We start from the raw sequence: 16,916 nt of genomic DNA on the forward strand, positions 1-16,916 counted from the left end.
TTGTAACAGGCCTTTTTCTGCGCAGGCCCAGGAGCTGCTATACACCACTGTCTTCCTGATAGACAGCAGTGCCTCTTGCACTGAGTGGCCCAGCATCAACTGAGAGGAGTGCAGGCTGGGGAGAGATGAGGATGAGGCCTCCCCCGGCCCAAGTCTCACCCAGATGGTCTGCCTTGGATGCTGTCAGATCACTGTTCCAGAACCTGCCTCAGCACAGCCCAGCTGGCCCACATGCAGGCCATGAGGCAGGGGCTGCTATCACGTCACTAGCAGGCAAAGAAAACAGCCAGACCCTCTCCAGGATGGCCTGGGGCCAAAGGGGGCTGCAGGAACTCGGCTGGGGCACCTGAGGTTGCCCAGTCTGAGGGAGATGCCCACCCGGCCCCAGGCTCCACCCAGGCCCCACATTAGCACAAGCCCAGGCATGGGAGAAACAGCTGCTGAGGAAATAAAACTCCCTGGAGAAAAGGGCTGTGTGCACGCGTGCATGCGCCACAACAACACAACTTTATTCCTCTCCCAAACATCTCAGTCAGGCCTGGCCTTCCTGAGCAGGAGCTGAGCAGGAACAGGGCCTGGCTGCCTCTCCTCTGCCGCAGCTCTGACCTGGGCAAGGCTGGAAGCTGGCATCGTAATGGATGCGGGAGTGGGTGGAGGATCTGCGGTTCCCCTGAGTAGGTTCTAATACCTTGGACGATGGGCCTTATCCTGACTTAAAACTCGGGGAGGGGCCGCTCTTCCTTCCCCTTCTTCCAGCAGCAGCTCCACCACCCTCCACCTTCTGTCCTGGAGGTGTCCCAGAAAACCCAGCCATGTGGGCCGCTCTGAGAAGGGTCTATAGGCTTTGCAAGCAGAAAGAAAGGTGGGCTGACCTCTGACCTGGATTCAGGGGGTGTCTGGGGTCATCCCCAAAGCCAAGTATGGTTGGAAGGGAGAAGGACTGAGAAAAGACGATGGCCCTGGCATCAGCAGGCGAGGCCCAGGATGACCCATGCTAGAATCTGGGGGAGAACGCGGGCCCTGCCCAACCAGCAGTTGGTCATCTCTGGGGGCCACACAGGCCATGCCAGTCAGCTTCGCTCTCACACCGGGCCCGGCCATGGAAGAAGTGCCTGATGAGGTTCTGGGCCTCTTCTTTCACTACAGATTCAGGGTGGGGGCATGAGGAGGTGAGCGTTAGCCTCCTCCCTGTAGACCACCCTCCCAAGTGCCTCCTGGCCCTGGCAATGCCAGCACTCACCGCTCCTTCCAGGAGAGGTCTTCTGAGTCAGCAAGTGTGAGAGGTGGCGGGCAAAGCCTTTAAACAACTCCTGGAAGGGAGAGGGAGAAGAGAAGCAGAGAGCAGGACCCTTGGTGGCCAGGCGCGGTGGCTCACACCTGTAATCCCAGCACTTTGGGAGGCCGAGGCGGGCGGATCACAAGGTCAGGAGATCGAGACCATCCTGGCTAACACGGTGAAACCCTGACTCTACTAAAAATACCAAAAATTAGCCGGGCGTGGTGGCGGGCGCCTGTAGTCCCAGCTACTTGAGAGGCTGAGGCAGGAGAATGGCGTGAACCCGGGAGGCAGAGGTTGCAGTGAGCCGAAATCGCGCCACTGCACTCCAGCCTGGGTGACAGATTAAAAAAAAAGAGAGAGCAGGACCCTGCCCTGACCCCCAGAGCAGCCCACAGCCATGACCCAAGGGCAAGGCAGGCCCCAGGGAGGACGGGCGTGAGGCTGGCCCTAGGCCCACTGTGTTCTGGGGCTCACACTCCCTGCCTTCCGCCCCCCACTACACCCACATACCCCAGGCCTGGGAGAAGGCAGAGCCCACCCACTCCCCCTACCTTGGAAGCAAACTTGCCCTCCTTGTAGAAAGGGGTCAGGCACTTGACCACAACATTTGCAGCCTCCTTCAAGGAGACGCCAGGAGCTGAGAGCTGGAAGGGGTCTTGAGCAGTGGGATTCGAGGTGCCCTGATCGCTGGCTGAGACGCTGCCCTTGACCTCAGCTACGACGGAGGGCTTGGCTGAGGGGCGCGGCCTCTTCTGAGGCTGGCTCTCTGGGTTCTCCTGAGAAGGGCCACAGCAGAGGGTCACTCCTGAGCTCCCTTCCACTGGCCTGCTCCCCTCCTCCAGAAGACGGGGTCCCCACACCAGCTGCCTCCCTCCAGCCCAGCCCATCTGCCACCGGGTGTGGAAAGAAGCGCTGATTTTCCCTGACCCCTTGAGCAGGGCACAACAGCTCCTGGCCTCGCCCACAGCCCTTCTCTCCTCCCCAACAGCCTCATCCCTGCCGGCACCTGCTGGGATCGAGGCCTCTTGCCCTTCCATGTGTCCTTTGCAGGGGTGGGCTGGACTTCAGGGGTGCCCTGGTCTCTGGGTGGGCAGGTGCTGGTGGAGGGAAGAGCAGGCGTCACAGCTCTGGGTCCGGGTGGCTCCTTCATCCCAGGAGGCCTAGGAGAGCCCATCTTAGGGGTGAGCTCTGAGCTTCAGACGCCCAGTGAGCAAAGGGGATACTGCCGTGTGGATTCCAGAAGATTCTATGACTACCTGTACCCTTACCTTGGCCTCTCCCTGAGGCACTCCTCAGTCTGGGGAGGGGCAGGCGAATGTCCCCCAGCTCCATCGTCCTCCCCTGTGTACTTCTCTGGGGCCATCGGGGGTCCCTGAACCCCCTCACAGGAGGGGCAGGCGCCTTCTGCCTCTGGGGCTGATGCCAGCAGAGGTGCGCTTTCCACCCTTTGGCAGAAGCGGGCGATGCTCTGAGAATCCTTGTGGGCCGCTGCGGCTAGGAGCTGCTGTTTCTTGCTAGCCCGGCCCTTGGCAAGGGAAATGCCCCCAGAGGAACTTTTTGCCTTCTTCTCAGGGGAGGGCTCCCCATAGTGAGCGCTGCCTCCAGGGACCTCCCCTCTGGGCCCAGGGAGGGGCTCACTCCCGTCCTCATCCAGGAGGCCACAGGGCCGGCACGGGGGCTCGTGCTCGCCTCCCCGCTCGGGCTGGGGGGCTTGCTCCCTGATCCGAGTTGTCTCCATCAGTTCCGTGGCCGTCTGGAACGGGCAGGAGCCTTTGGGGAAACCAGCTCCCACCCGCTTGGGTTTGAGCTGTAAATGTGAGCAGGAGGAGAGGAGGTTCAGCCCACCAGGCCCCCTCGAGGGCACCGCTGGCTGGACCAGTCACTCACATTAGGACGGGGCTCTCAGGAGTGTGGGAGGGAACAGGCAGGCAGGACCCTGCTGGGGAGCCAGGCCTTGGCAAGAGGTGCACCCCTGAGGGCAGAGGGGAAGTGGAGCCTTTCCTGGTCACAGGTCTGGAGGGCACTGGGCCACAGCTCACCGAGTACACATGGGAGGCTGGTGGGATGTCATACTCATTGGGCTCCGGGGGCTCAGCTTGGGCACTGCAGCTCTTGGCACTGCCTCCCACATCATAGGGCTGCCCATCCTTGGAGGCTCTGTGGATATCGGCCACCTGGGCAGGGATAGGCAGGGAGACTGTGGCACCCACCAGCTCCTCCTGACATGCCCCACCCAGCCCTCCTTTTCCACTAGGCACTAGAAGTGGGTTTCTGTGGCCAGCGGCCGCAGGCAACTGACCACTGGGCAAGTTTTAGGCCTCCCATCCTCACAGGGTTGGCTAGAAACACTTCTGGCCAGTGGAGAATGGAGCTCTACCCCCATAAACTGTCTCTGGGGTGGGCTGGGGAGGGTGAGTTCTGGGCTGCCTATGCCCAGAGAGCTGGCAGACAGCTTCTGCCTCAGAGTATGGAGGGGACCCCGCAACGACCCTTGGTCCACCTGCACCAGGCCCACCTTCTTCAGCACGCTGGCCTTGTAGAGGTTGGCCACCTTGGCGTTCCGGAATGTCTCATGTTCCAGCTCCACAGCCTTGGCCCGGAGGTCAGCTCTGTGGGTGCAAGGTAACAGGCACAAGGTTATCAGGTGGGCCTGGGCTTCTCCCTGCTGAGCTCCTGTGGGACTCGAGGCCTGGTGGGGTAGGCCTTGGGCACAGGGATTCTGATTAGGACTCTCTGGGCACCCTGTGGCTTACTGTCCCTCAGCAGCTGCTGGCAGCACCTAAATTGTAGCCATGCCTGGCCCTGGTGGGGTTGTAGGGGCAGTCCCCTGGAGTAGGAGAGGTACAATCTGGGGAGAGGTGGCCCAAACAGGCCAGGGTTGACAGAGTCCTGCAGTCTCCAAGGGAACGAGAGCTTGGAGGGCTCCTCAGCCCAATGATCGTGGAACTCACTCATCTGTGGTACGTGTTGACTGGCGGTTACTGCTCAGTGCCTCCTCCAGAAGCCCCAGGCAGTGCTCCCGTGCCTGGCACAGGAGAGTGAGACTGGTCACATGGCCTCGCGGCTGGAGGAGGGCCCTAGGGGGTGGCTGAGGAGCTGCCCGTCTCTTACCTTCACAGTCAGCCTGGGGATCCTCCTGCTAGAAGCCTCTTTCAGGGGACAGTTCTCATCTGTGGGGGGGGTGGTAGTCCTTGGTCCTTTCACTCCACCTTCTGCACTGAGGTCCCCCACGCCCCGGATGAGAATCCTCCCTCCATGCCCCGGGAAGAGCCCACAAGCCTCCAGGAACATTTCTGTACTGACCTGGGGGTACAAATTCTTCTATCTTGGGGTCTTTGGCCTGGAGGACAACATGAAGGGCCCATGAGGCGTCCTGCCCTGCCGCAGGACAGTCCCATCCAGCACCAGAGAAGGGGCTGAGAGGTGCGAGCAGGGGGCCACCAGGGGCCCTACACAGGCCACTGAGTGGCTCCCCTCACCTTGCGCAGCTGCATCTGCTTCTGATAGAAGAGGTTCCACTCCCGCTTGTGGGCCTCATCTCTGCCTTCATCCCCGCTGCCTCCAGAACCTTCATCGTACCTAGGGACAGGCCAGGTGTGAGTGGCCCTGGCTTCGCTCTGCCCTCCCCATGTGTGCTGCTGCTAGGACGGCAATGTCCCTGATGTCCTACCAGCTCAAGGGGGGATTGCAGCATCGTGCCACCTCTGGTCTGGCCTTGGCGCCAAGGGAATGCCAGACAATTCCAGTGGGTTGGAGTCCCTGGCTTCTTGGCCCCTTACCTGCTGAAGCCCCCGTAGCCCTTGCGGCCTCCCTCGTACAGCTCGGGATCAAAGCCATTCCCCTGGGAGGGCCCGATGCAGGTCTTGCTCCAGCTGCTGCTGCGCTCCAAGGCCTCCAGCTGCCTCCGCACGGCCGTGGGGTTCTGGCAGTGGTCGCAGCCTTTGGCGCAGGCAGGCAGTGCATCCCCGAAGTACTTGGCAATGGCAGCATGGCGGCACCTGGAGCAGGCAGCACCGCAGAGGTGAGGGGCGGAGAGCCCAGCCAGCCGGTGTCTGTTCACCCGAGCCGGAATCACTGGCTGAGCGAGCACTGCTGTGTCCGGCACCATGCCAGGAGCCCCATATCCCTCATCTCATCCAAGCCGCACCAGGCATCGTTTGGCTCTCCCCACTACACAGATGAGGACAATGAGGTGAACAAACTTTCTCAAGGTCACGTAACAGATGGGGGTCTCCCGGGAAGCAGGATGTGAACCCCACTCTGTCCAGTTACTCCTCTGCTCCTCCCCTCTGTCCTCTGGCAATGGGATGTACTGCACAGAGTTCAGGCTCTGGGTGCAGATGCCGGCTCTGCCATGAAGGCTGTCTTTTGGGTGACACACTTCACCTCCTAAAGCCCATGCATTCCCATCAGTAAGATGGTGCAGAAAGGCACAGGCCTCACGGACTGAGCGAAGATGGCTGAGGTGATGTGTGATGGAATGACTGCACAGCCAACGGTGGTCCCCTACGATTCTAACACTGTTCTCTACTATACTTTTTCTATGCTTATGTGTGCTTAGATATGTGAATACCACTGTGTTACAACTGCATATGGTACTCAGGACAGTAACATGATGTACAGGTTTGTGGTCTAGGAGCAACAAGCTGTACCACATGGCCTGGGTGTGTAGGAGGCTGTGTCACTTGATATTTTTTTCCTTCTCTTCCCTGGAATTGCCGTTTGATTTCCATAAGTATACACTGTGACCGCGCAATGACAAGTTAAATTTCTCAAAACGTATTTGCATTGCTAAGGCAGGCATGGCTGTGTAGTAATATGTCCCATCATCAACCCGTGAGGGTGTCACAGGTGGGGCCTTTAGCCAGGGAGACGCAGCCTCGCCTGGAGTCCTCCTCTCGTCTTCCTCTGTCTCAACCCTGCTGCAGCCCTCCTGGGGTGAGCGGCCTCTGCCCATGCTGGGAGCAGGGAGCAGCCTCTGGCTGGCCCACGAGGCTCTGTCACATCTCTGTTCCCTATGCATGGGGGGGGCTGTCGACCCTTGGGGCAGCTGCAGAGGCCTCAAGAGGGGCCATAGCTCTCTCAGGCTCCTTATAAACAGCCATTCCTGCCACCAGGAACGTGGCACAGGGTAGGGAAGCCCAAGAGGAGATGCTGGAACACAGGCAGGGCTGTCTGCGGTGCCACATCCCAGGGACAAGAATAGCTGGCGTTAACTGCTCTAACTAGAACTCCTCCCAGTGTGAGCACTGCTGGGGCTGCGACCCCAAGGCACAGGCTCAAGGATCCAAGGCTGATTGCAACACTCCCCTAAGGAAGCAGGGCCTGGCTGACTTTCCTTTAGCTGAGTGAATGCAGCTCTGAAGCCTGACCTGGGCTGCGACAGCCGAGGCGGCCACCAGAGGGCGCTGCTGCCTCCACTCTGCTCCAATGAGTAAATGCGACAAATGGTCCATCTCCAGGAGTCCGTGCGCCCGCACAGCGGCCGCCTGTCCAGCCTCTGGGAGGCTCTGGCATCCAAGTGGTGTGACCACATGGCTGGCTTCCTCCCCCTGCCCTCCCCAGGCCCTGACTCACTGGGGTTTTGTGCTCAGACTCAAAGAGCTCCATTGACAGTGGGGCTGGGGTCGGTTTCTCTCCACACAGCCTGGCCTGCTGGGTGGCACAACCAGGCAAATGTCACAGGGCCCGGCCCCTGGACTCTGGAGCCCTGCCCTGAGAGCTGGGCCAGGAGTGCGGTCACAGCCCCGGCAGAAGGCCCTCACCTCACGAGGAACATGAGGCGCCTTGCCGGGCGCGCAGGCCACTCCCGGGTCACTCAGGATTCCAAGTTCTCCCCCAAGACGCCTTCAGATGCTGAGCGGCACAAGGGCCTCCCCAGGGACTGGCTGCAAAGCCTCCTGCTCGGCCTGGGAGGGCCACCAGCTCCCCACTGTTTACTGTTGTTCCTGAGAGAGGCCAGAGGGAGGGACCAGCCAGGGAGTGGCCAGAGGGACAGAAGGGGTGGCCTTCCTGAGGGCAGGGTGGGTGCCCCAGACCTGAGAGCGCTACAGGACTCCCCTCCACAGGCTCAGGTAGAGCCTCCCCAGGGTCCTCCTGGCCAGGGAGGCGAGAGCGGACTTCTTTCTTCAGCTCCCAGCCCAGGCCCAGCCCACGGCGTGGGAGTGGGGGAGAGGGAGAGGAGGAGGAAGGAGGAAGGAGGAAGGAGGAGGAGAGAGGGAGCTTGTCTTGTCCCCGAGCAGCCCTCTCAGGGCAGAGGTGAGGCACCGGGACAACATGAAGTTGGAGGACAAGTTCCCAAGCAGGGCTTTCTCGGGCTCCCCCTCGCGACGGTAATTTGACACTTGGATCTCCAGGACGACCAACAACAAAAAAGCCAGGCAGAGACAGCAGCTGGCTGTCAGCAGAGGAGTTGGGCTGAGGCGCCCAGGGGAGCAGCGGCGCCCACGAAGGAAGTACGAGGACAGCACGTGGAGGCTCCGCGCTGGAGCACTGCTGCTCAGCCCCCAACACCTGAGCTCCCAGGTGAGTGGCAATGGCCACAGAAGAAGGGGGGACAGGGAGGGAGCAGCAAGAGTCCCCTACCCCCAGGGTGAAGGGCCACAGTCTACCATAAACACGGAGAGGTCTTGGGGGACATGCTGGGTCGCTTCCCTGCAGGGAAGTCAGGCAGCCTCCTGCACGCACCTGCACTCTGCCTGCTGCTGGGACCCTGCACTAGGGGAGGGCCGGGGGCTCTGCTCAGAGCGCCTCCTGCTCCGCCTGCTGTGCAGCAGAGGGGCCCCGAGGGCCTGCTTATTCTGCAAGTTCATTTCAGCTCTTTTATTCAGGGGGCTTAAAAGAGGGATTTGGCTGTCCAGCTTGGGAGAGAATGGCTGCCGGCCTGCTGAGCCTCCCTTTTTCCCAGGATTAGGGCAGAGCCCTGTTGAGGTCAGCACAGGGTCTGCCCAGCCAGCATGCGGCGCCCCCAGGATGCAGCAGGACTCTGCCCATCTGTGTCCTTTCAGGGGCTTGGCCCACTCACTGCTGGTGTTCTCAGCTCAGGGCTCAGCCTGGGTCCTCCTCCCTGGGCCCATCTAGAACCCCATGAACTCCTAGATCTCCCTCTGGTGACGAGCCTTGAACACCAAACCAGGAACCTGGAGGACTGACTTTCAATCCAGGCTCAGGTGGGAGAAGGTCACAGAAATGAGGCTGGGAGGGACCACGCTGGCAACCGGGACCTCTGCTGTGCCACCGTGATGCACAGGCTGACGTGACACCACCCCTAAGGAAGCAGGACCCGGCTGTTTGGTTCTTTGGGGAACACTGAGAGCAGCCCTCCTGGGCAGGGCCCATGAGCCGAGGCTGCCTACTCCTCCTGCCTCCCTGTCCTCAAGCCGGCGTTAAAGCCACCACCCCCCATATGTTTTCCTCAAAGCAAACAAGCTGGCATCTAGTGAGAAAGAAAAACAATGACCCAGGGAAATGTGGAAACCAAGGAGCAGCCCAAGTGTTCTCAGCTCAGCAGAGGCTGGGGGCTTCGGCTGGGGCTGGTGCCTGGGGAGACAAGCTCCTGTGGTGTTGGGAGACGCACAGTAGGGAAGAGTCAGGCCAGGTGGGGGTCGGGGCACAGCGGTGAGCCTGGAGACCCCACTGGCTGTCACTCACAAGATGCCCCAGGCAGGCAGGTGGGGATCCCTGTCCTGCATCCATAGGACACGAGTGGACAGGGTCTCTCCAACACAGTCCCTGAACCAGGACGGAGGGCGAATGAACGGCCAGCTTCTGTAGCTGCAAAAAGAGCGCCTACTGTTTCGAACACTAGCAGCAGAAAGGCTTCCTCCTGCCCTGGGTGGCTACAGGAGCAGGGCCTGCCAGGGGTTCAAGCACCACTTTCTACTTCCAGTTGGAGCCAGGGCAAAAAGGGGAGTCACCCAAAGGCTCAATGCCACAAACGGGCATCCCCCCGGCTGCTCAGGCACAGGACCCTGCAAATCTCCCACAAGTGTCAGTTATGCCTCCTTCTAGCTGGACCTCAAACGAGATAATGCCCGACAGGGCAAGGGTGGCTAAAACCCACCATGACAAAACAACAGGGCAGAACAAGCAGCCCTCTGGGGCCCCGCGCTGCCAGCACACCTCGCTTATCAGTCTCAAACACGCCGCCTGCTGCCAGCCCTTCCTCGTGAGGCGCCTGGGGTTGGAGTATCAGCTCTGCGAGGAGGAAACAGGGAAGCTTCGGGACCAAGTGGCAGCTGTCTGGCCTGCAGGATGCCTGCCTGTTGCAAGGCTCCGTGTGCCAGGAGATGCCACATAAAGGAATGCTTCCCATCCCTCCGGCTCTGCCAGCCTTCTCTGCCCTGAGTGTTTTCCCTGTGCTGACCGCTACTGCAGCCAGGGCACACCCTCTGAAGGCTCCAAGCAGGGCTGGCTGGGCAGCCTGGGCAGCAGGAGGGCCTGGTGGCAGCTGGGCTACACTCCCTCTTAAGGCCAGAGGAAGCCACCACTTGCTCTGGCAGCCACTCAGGAACCCCTGAGGACCCTGAGAAACCTCCAACCAAGGCACTACTGAGCGCGGGGTTGGGAGGGACTCTGGTTGCCCTGGTTCGCAGGTGGGCACTACCGAGCGTGGGGTTGGGAGGGACTCTGGTTGCCCTGGTTCGCAGGTGGGCACTACCGAGCGTGGGGTTGGGAGGGACTGGTTGCCCTGATTCGCAGGTGGGAAGTGTGGTTTTCGAAGGAGTTGGGTGAACCTGAGATAGAAAGACGAGAAAAATACAGGATCATCAGTAGCCCTCCTGGGCTTCCCTGCCTTCCTCCTGCCAAACCTAGGAAGGGAAAGGGGAGGAGAGGTGGCCAGCCTCAGAGCTCCCATGTTCCCCTCGCCACAGCTGGGAACACTAAGGTTCCCTTAGGAGCAGCGGCTGGGGCACATGCCACACAGTCACCTGATGGCTGCTGGTTATATTGGGCACCAAGCGTCAGGCACTCCTTGGCCTGGCTTTAAATAGCCCGCTGGGAAGACCGCCTGGGGACCGGCTGGAATGCGCGTCCTTCTCTTTAGAGAAAGAACCCCTCAGCTCCCCAACCTGCTCCATGAAGGTTCAGTTGCGGGCTTACGCTCCAAATGACAAGATATCAACTGCAAAACAAAGGGGGTCCTGGGGTTCCTCTCCAGCTTTCTGGGGGCAGAACAGCCACGTCCAATGGTCCCACTTCTGCTCGCTGTGTGACAGGATACCGTGAGTACCCCTGGGTCAGACCCCGGGGCTGGGTGAGGCTGGCAATGCCCAGCTGGCAAATTCAGCTTCCAATCAGCCCCCTAGGGAAGCCCTGGGCACAAAGCTATGACACTATCCACAGCCACAGCCTCTGCTGCTGGGAACTGACATTTTTCCCCGCTGGGGGCCGGGGTCCACCCGGCATGAGTCTGCAGCTCTCCCACTTTGCAGCCCCTGGAGGAGGCTGGCCGGAGCTTCTCAGCAACAAACCCCACTTTTCCTGCACCAGTAAATTTAGCCTCAGTCCAACCATCTTCCTCCCTGTTCTGGTGAGCACGAACCCAGGTCTCCATGCCACTTCTCGCTCACAAGGAAAAGTGCCCCCCTGCAATCTCTCCCTGGGTCTCTGGGTGTGGCGCACAAGCAAAAAAGCTCTCCCTGCCCGCTTCCTCTTTGAAGGAGTGTCTCTGCTGGGCTACATTAGGCCGTGTGGGCACAGTGCCAGTCAGGCTGAAAACGCCAGACCAAGCGTAGACAGAGAGGGAGGGGAGAAAGGCAGCCCCGCTCCTGAACCACGCACAAACTGTCCCGTAAGGGACACTGTCGGCATTGTCGTCCCTCTAAGAATGAGGGAACCTGGAAAGCTGGGGCGTGAGGATGGCACGGAGGTCCCGGAACCAAGAGGTGACCACTGTCCTTGTGCAAGCCTGCTCCACCTGGCCAGAGGGAATGTCTGATTCAGTCTGACCAGAGGGTTCAGTCCTACGCTCAGGCTGGCTAGGTTCACAAGACCTGTACCTGCGGTGACAAGGACTCCAGGTAGTCTCAAAGAGCCTGGCGTGGCCCTGGCCTGGTGGTGATATGCTGATAAAAGCGGCTTCAGATCCACTAATGTGGGCTGGGGCTGGCCGAGCACAGCCAGTTGGCTTCCAGGAGGCTCTCGGGCCCTGGCTCCTGTACTGAGCCCACTGCACGGGCAGTGCCCTCAGGGGGGCTGCTCCTGGCTATCTTGCTGGTCTAAGCTGGAGACAGGCCTCCATGGAGAGACAGCGTGGGGCACCAGTGGGGGTGCTGGCTGGGGCCCTGTCCTGCTGTGTAACCTCAGAGAAGTTGCTTGCTCTCTCGGGTCTCAGTTTCCCCATGTGTAGAAGGAAGGAGGTGGGAGCGGATGATCTGTAGCATTCTAGGACCCTATGCCTCTCAGTACATTTGAAAACTGAGATCCTCACCTCCGCAGAAACGCACTCACTCCAGGTGAGGTGTGAAAAGCTGGGTGGATCTAACTCAGGGAACCTCCCACTTTTGACAATAACTCATCTAATTTTCCATGGAGCCATCTTCTGCCTGCCACCCTCATCATCACTTAAAAAAACAGCTCCCCAGGCCGGGTGCAGTGGCTCACACCTGTAATCCCAACACTTTGGGAGGCCAAGGAGGGCGGATCACCTGATGTCAGGAGTTTGAGACCAGTCTGGCTAACATGGTGAAATCCCGTTTCTACTAAAAATACAAAAATTAGCCGGGCATGGTGGCGCGCGCCTGTAATTCCAGCTACTCGGGAGGCTGAGGCAGGAGAATCACTTGAACCTGGGAGGCAGAGGGTGCAGTGAGCTGAGATCACGCCATTGCACTCTAGCTTGGGCAACAAGAGGGAAACTCCATCTCAAAGAAAACTAAAACCAACAACAAAAACATAGCTCCCCACCTCCAGCCTGCCTACCTTCCTTCAGAGCACACACCACAGACACCCTAGGACAGACACCCAAAAGGTGTTGGGGGTGCTGGTGACGGTGCATGGGGATGACAGCCCCCAAAGCCAGTGAGACCCCTCCCAGGGGTCATTCTCGTGTACCAGGCACCCCCCTATGGCTGTCTACAATGTGCTGCGAAATGGTCAGTCCTCCCAATAGCCTCAAAACACGGGCATCTCATTCCATATCAGAGACATGAAGCAACCTGTTCACGTCACAAAAGGAAGAAGTGGAGGTGGCATTCAAGGAGGGGCAGCTGAAAACACTAGAGCAGGCCCCTGGCAGAGAAGGAAATCCAGAAGGTACATGCTGGCTGCCATCTTGCTCCTGAAGGGCTACGAGGCAGAAGTGGGGGCAAGGTCTAAGTGAGCACAAGTGGGACTAACGGGGCCAGCAGGGAGTCCGACCTTCTGCAGTGGGTGGGCTGCCTCAGCAGGCGGGGGCTCCTCACCATCCTGGGTGCTCATGCAGAGGCCACATGGCCTCAAGGATGGCCGCAGGCCAAGTGCAGCGTGGAAGGCTCCGTTCGATGACCTTCACGGTGGTTCTAAACCAGCTCTGCCAAGGCAGCAGCACCGGGAGTGACTGACCTCAAGGACTGTAGCCATCTCAGCGAGAACTGGCTGAGACCTGGGACGAGGCAACGATAATTACAGCCAAAGGTCTGGCACAAGCCCCTGGCCACCTGTCCCCACCACCACCCCTGGATTAGAGCAACTGCTTTGGTGAACCAGATCAGGCTGGGTTGGGACAAGGCTGTCTCTGGCTCCTCTCTAAAGAGGCACCAGCGCCCTCATGGCCACAGAAGAGGCAGAAGGGGAAAGCGGCTCAAAGACACAACAGCCCGACAGCCTCAGCCTGGAGCGGCACCTTGGGCCTCTTGGGCACCCTGAGACAGGAAGAGGCTCTCCTGGGGCAGGGGTGGGAGTGGAGAGGACTTTCCTGGTCAGGCCAGAGAAACAGATGACACCAGCAGGGGAGGGGCTGGCTTGAGCAACCTGGGCCTCCTGACCCCCTCCCAACAGACAGGACAGAAACCCTGGCAAAACCTGGAGGGACACGGTGCGGCCTCCCCTCTCCAGCAGAACACGAATGAGTGTAGAAACTGGGCTGGTGGGAGAGGTTGGGCGGCCTGGGGGACAGGGGGGCAGTTTTCACCTCTGACTGACCCTGGCCAGAAGCCCCATGAACCTGCTCTTGGGAGAACCTGCTCCTTCTGTCCCCACATTGATGGAAGGCAAGAGTACCAGCTTGGCATCCTATCCCAGTCTCCCCACCCCGAGGGAGCTGTGCCAGTCCCAAGCACCCGGGCAAAACCTAGGAGTGTTACCTCAAGACAAGGGAATGGAACAGCGAAGCCAGAAACTACCACCAGCCGCGGCCTTGGCCGGCAGCCCCTGAAGCAAGCCCTTGGTCTCACTGTCCTCACCGGCTTCCTCCACCCTGAGCTGTGTCAGCTGGGTGGGGACTGAGGGCCACCACTAGGTGGAAGTCACCAGGGGTGCAATGTGTGAGACCTGACAAACTTGTTCTGCGGGCTGCGGATGGGTGCGAGGGTGGAATCTCGGTGCTTCGGCGAGTGTGGGGCCAGCCGTGGAGGCTCCAGGTGTTCTCTCTGCCCCAGCAGAGCCCGGCAGGAGCCCCAACAGGAAGCCAGCGCGGCATGGCCGCCACCGACTTCGTGCAGGAGATGCGCGCCGTGGGCGAGAGGCTGCTGCTCAAGCTGCAGAGACTGCCCCAGGCTGAGCCCGTGGAGATCGTGGCCTTCTCAGTCATCGTCCTTTTCACAGGTTAGTTGGGGCACTCAGCGCCCCACAGCTCTCCCTGGCTTCTGGGAGAGACCACACCATGGTGCCAGCCAGAGGGCTGGCAGAGGTGGCGGGTGTCTCCCGGATCAAGGAGGAAAACCAGTTGTCCCTTGGGGGAAGCCAAGGGACTTCCCTCATCCTCTGATATGCTGCTTGGGTGATGGACGGTGCTGGGGACAGGGCCCAGCAGTACCCCGGGATCCCAAATGCGGGGATGACGGGAGCCAGGCTTGGGCAGCGAAAGAGAAGACACAACATGGAGGAGGTTGGCCCTGGCGGCTGGCATGGGGACTGTCCACACCTCTCACCAGCCTCTCAGGTCTTTCTGACCCCTCCACCAGACCTGTGGGGGAAAGACCCTGGCACGCAGTGGGTTTCTCTCTGGAAGGAGGGTGGGCATCCTTTCTCTCCCCAACCTGAGTCCCATGCTCTCTCCCGGCCCTCCAGCCACTGTTCTGCTGTTGCTGCTGATAGCCTGCAGCTGCTGCTGCACTCACTGCTGCTGCCCTGAGCGGAGAGGCAGGAAGGTCCAGGTGCAGCCAACACCACCATGACGAACGGGGGATGACTGAGGAGAAGCTGGAGAGGAGATGGCCAATGCCATGACACAGGCCATCAGCCTGGCCCTGCAGCCCTCACCCCTCAAGACCAGGCTCCCCTGGCCCCAGCTCTGGCCCGGCCCAGGTACCTGGACACTGACAACTTGAGCCCTACCAAGGAAACAAGGGCTGGTATAGGTGCAAACCTCTCATCTGCCAGTGGACACTGGGTGCTGGGGAGTCAGCTGTTTCAAAGACTGGGTCAACCGCCTGGGCTTCTTCGCCTATCTGCACTTTTTAACAAAACAAGGAAGTAGGGGTCTCCATACCTTCATGGAGAACAGCCCCCACCTGTGGGCAATTGGCCCTTTGGGCTCTGCTGATACATGCCAAAGAGGAGCAAGGCAATCAGAGGGGCTTTGTGCAATAGCTTCTGCATCCGAGCTCCCGCCAGAGCGTGAGCATGTCAGTATTCTAGTCCAGTATTTGCCAGTTTCCAAGTAAAAGCTTTTGTGTTATGTGTTTCTGCAGTGCCAGACTCCCTGAGGTTGGGCTGGACTCTGTGCATCGGGAGGGGGTATGGCTGGTGCCCGTCCTTCCCAGGCCTCTGCTCTCCCTGTGCCCACGAAAGCTGGAAAACCACGCAGAGAAGCATGCCACACAGGCGGTAACACCACGGGACCAGTGGACGATGCCATGAAATTCCTGTCATGCATTAGCTGCTAATGAGCTCTGCCAGGCTGAGGCACTACTCTGTAGAGTGGCAGAGACTGTGTTTGCCCAAAGGCAGGAGCTAAGCTCAGGAACGGCACTTCACTCTGTCCACTGCCTGCACCTTTGGCCTGTACATCCCACACTAGCAGACTCAGACCAGTGGGTCTTCACAAACTGCCAGAGGAAGGCCCTAATGTCACCTGTAACCTGCCTCCTGACCCTGTGGCCCTCCCCCATTTGTGTGCTGTCTGGGCTCACACCCTCACCCTGTCAGCTGCGTGACTCAACTTCCCTAAGCCGAACTCCCCCTTGGTGAAATGGGGCAAATCCTGGTACTGCTTCCTGGGGTTTGCTGTGAGGATAAACTAAGATGACCTATGTCTAGCACTAAGCTCGGTGCTGGGCATATCCTTAGAGCCCCATCACCATGATCCGTTATTATTTGCCCCTCTAAACATGGGACCAACCAGGGCAACAGGGACCCATTTTAAAGACTGGTCTTGCTGAGAGGAAGGACCTTTCCTTCCTTACCCCCTCCTTTCTGCTGAGTTTTACTTCCAGAGAACTTTCCAGGTAGAGCTACGAACCCAGGAGTGAGGGGAGGGGAGGCACACGGCTCCAGAAATGCCAATGGGTCCAGACAGAGCATCCCGAGGTGCCTCCCTGGGGCTTCCCCAGAGCCTCGAGAAGTCTGTGTTTTTCACATGCTTCCATCATCTTGGACTGTGTGGCCCGTGCTCTGGCCACCTGGGAGCAGAGCCCTGTCTACCTGGGAAACATGTCATGGAGAGGGGATCCCAGCCCCTGCCACACCCCTGCCATTTCCAGCTGGCAGTCCAGGCCACACTGGCAACAGCAGGCAGGGAGGAGAAGCTCTCACCCTCTGGTTTCACTTTCTAGTGTCCACGGACTTGTCTGACAGGTTTAGGTTAAAGACCCAGAGAGTAAGCATTTTCATACAAAAGAAAAGAAATTCAAAAATTTGTCCATTCTCAGCCCCCTCCAAAGAACAGGATTCAGAATGATGATGATGATGATGATGATGATGAAGAAGATGGCTAAAATTTACTGAGGAGTTACATATACTCAGCATTGTCTTCAGCGTTTTGGTGCAGATAAACTCAATTACTCATCACAGTACCTCCATGTTGAAGATACCACTGTTACCCCCATTTTAGAGATGAGGAAACTGGGCCTCAGAGATGTTAGGTAACTTGTCTACGTTCAACCATGCTGACAAGGAGCAGGGCCTGCCTGAGTCCAGCCTATCTGGCTCCAGAGCCTCTGCTTACCACACCCAGGGCTCTGAGACCCAGAACTTGGCCTCCTGGTTGCAGGACAGATAAGGCTCTAATCCATTATCCTCCATCGACCAACCCTACACCCAAAACACCCACACCCCAAACTCTGTCTCAAAATAACCTTCACAGGAGTGGGTGGGACCCAACAGGTAAGAGCTGGGGTGGTGCCCAATGAGGTACCCCTCCCAGAAGGAAAACACAGGGGAGTGGACGGACAGGAAACCCCACATTTTTCATTCCCAGCACCAATGGCTGGAGGGTCCCTGGAAGCCTTCTGTTTGGGAGATGGCCAACAGGGAAGCAGCCCAATTCCTGGGTGAC

The 16,916-nt window shown here is 59.3% G+C and overlaps 3 protein-coding genes across 3 annotated transcripts in view; 2 read left to right on the plus strand and 1 right to left on the minus strand.

Moving 5' to 3' along the window:
• The window catches only part of MYO15B (myosin XVB), a 39,382-nt gene extending 38,918 nt beyond the window's left edge, over positions 1–464 (plus strand). The window contains exon 65 of the mRNA XM_063718940.1: positions 26–464. Within this exon, the coding sequence (XP_063575010.1) occupies positions 26–103 (78 nt within the window). The 3' untranslated portion in view covers positions 104–464. The remainder of the gene's footprint in view (positions 1–25) is intronic.
• An 8-nt stretch (positions 465–472) lies between these two features.
• Positions 473–16,916, minus strand: part of RECQL5 (RecQ like helicase 5) — a gene marked incomplete at its 5' end in the record, with an annotated part of 40,409 nt that continues 23,965 nt past the window's right edge. Inside the window, 12 exon segments of the mRNA NM_001133179.1 lie at positions 473–1,140; positions 1,241–1,310; positions 1,831–2,055; positions 2,286–2,376; positions 2,548–3,086; positions 3,319–3,453; positions 3,795–3,888; positions 4,231–4,304; positions 4,391–4,449; positions 4,583–4,619; positions 4,759–4,858; positions 5,059–5,277. Coding sequence (NP_001126651.1) covers positions 1,040–1,140; positions 1,241–1,310; positions 1,831–2,055; positions 2,286–2,376; positions 2,548–3,086; positions 3,319–3,453; positions 3,795–3,888; positions 4,231–4,304; positions 4,391–4,449; positions 4,583–4,619; positions 4,759–4,858; positions 5,059–5,277 — 1,744 coding nt within the window. The 3' untranslated portion in view covers positions 473–1,039.
• Positions 13,883–15,103, plus strand: SMIM5 (small integral membrane protein 5). Its single transcript, XM_002827839.4, has 2 exons — positions 13,883–14,023; positions 14,489–15,103. Exons 1-2 carry the CDS (start codon positions 13,897–13,899, stop codon positions 14,593–14,595), a joined length of 234 nt encoding a protein of 77 aa, XP_002827885.1. The 5' UTR covers positions 13,883–13,896; the 3' UTR covers positions 14,596–15,103.

The sequence above is a fragment of the Pongo abelii genome, chromosome 19 (genome assembly GCF_028885655.2).
Source record: "Pongo abelii isolate AG06213 chromosome 19, NHGRI_mPonAbe1-v2.0_pri, whole genome shotgun sequence".
NCBI lineage: Eukaryota > Metazoa > Chordata > Mammalia > Primates > Hominidae > Pongo > Pongo abelii.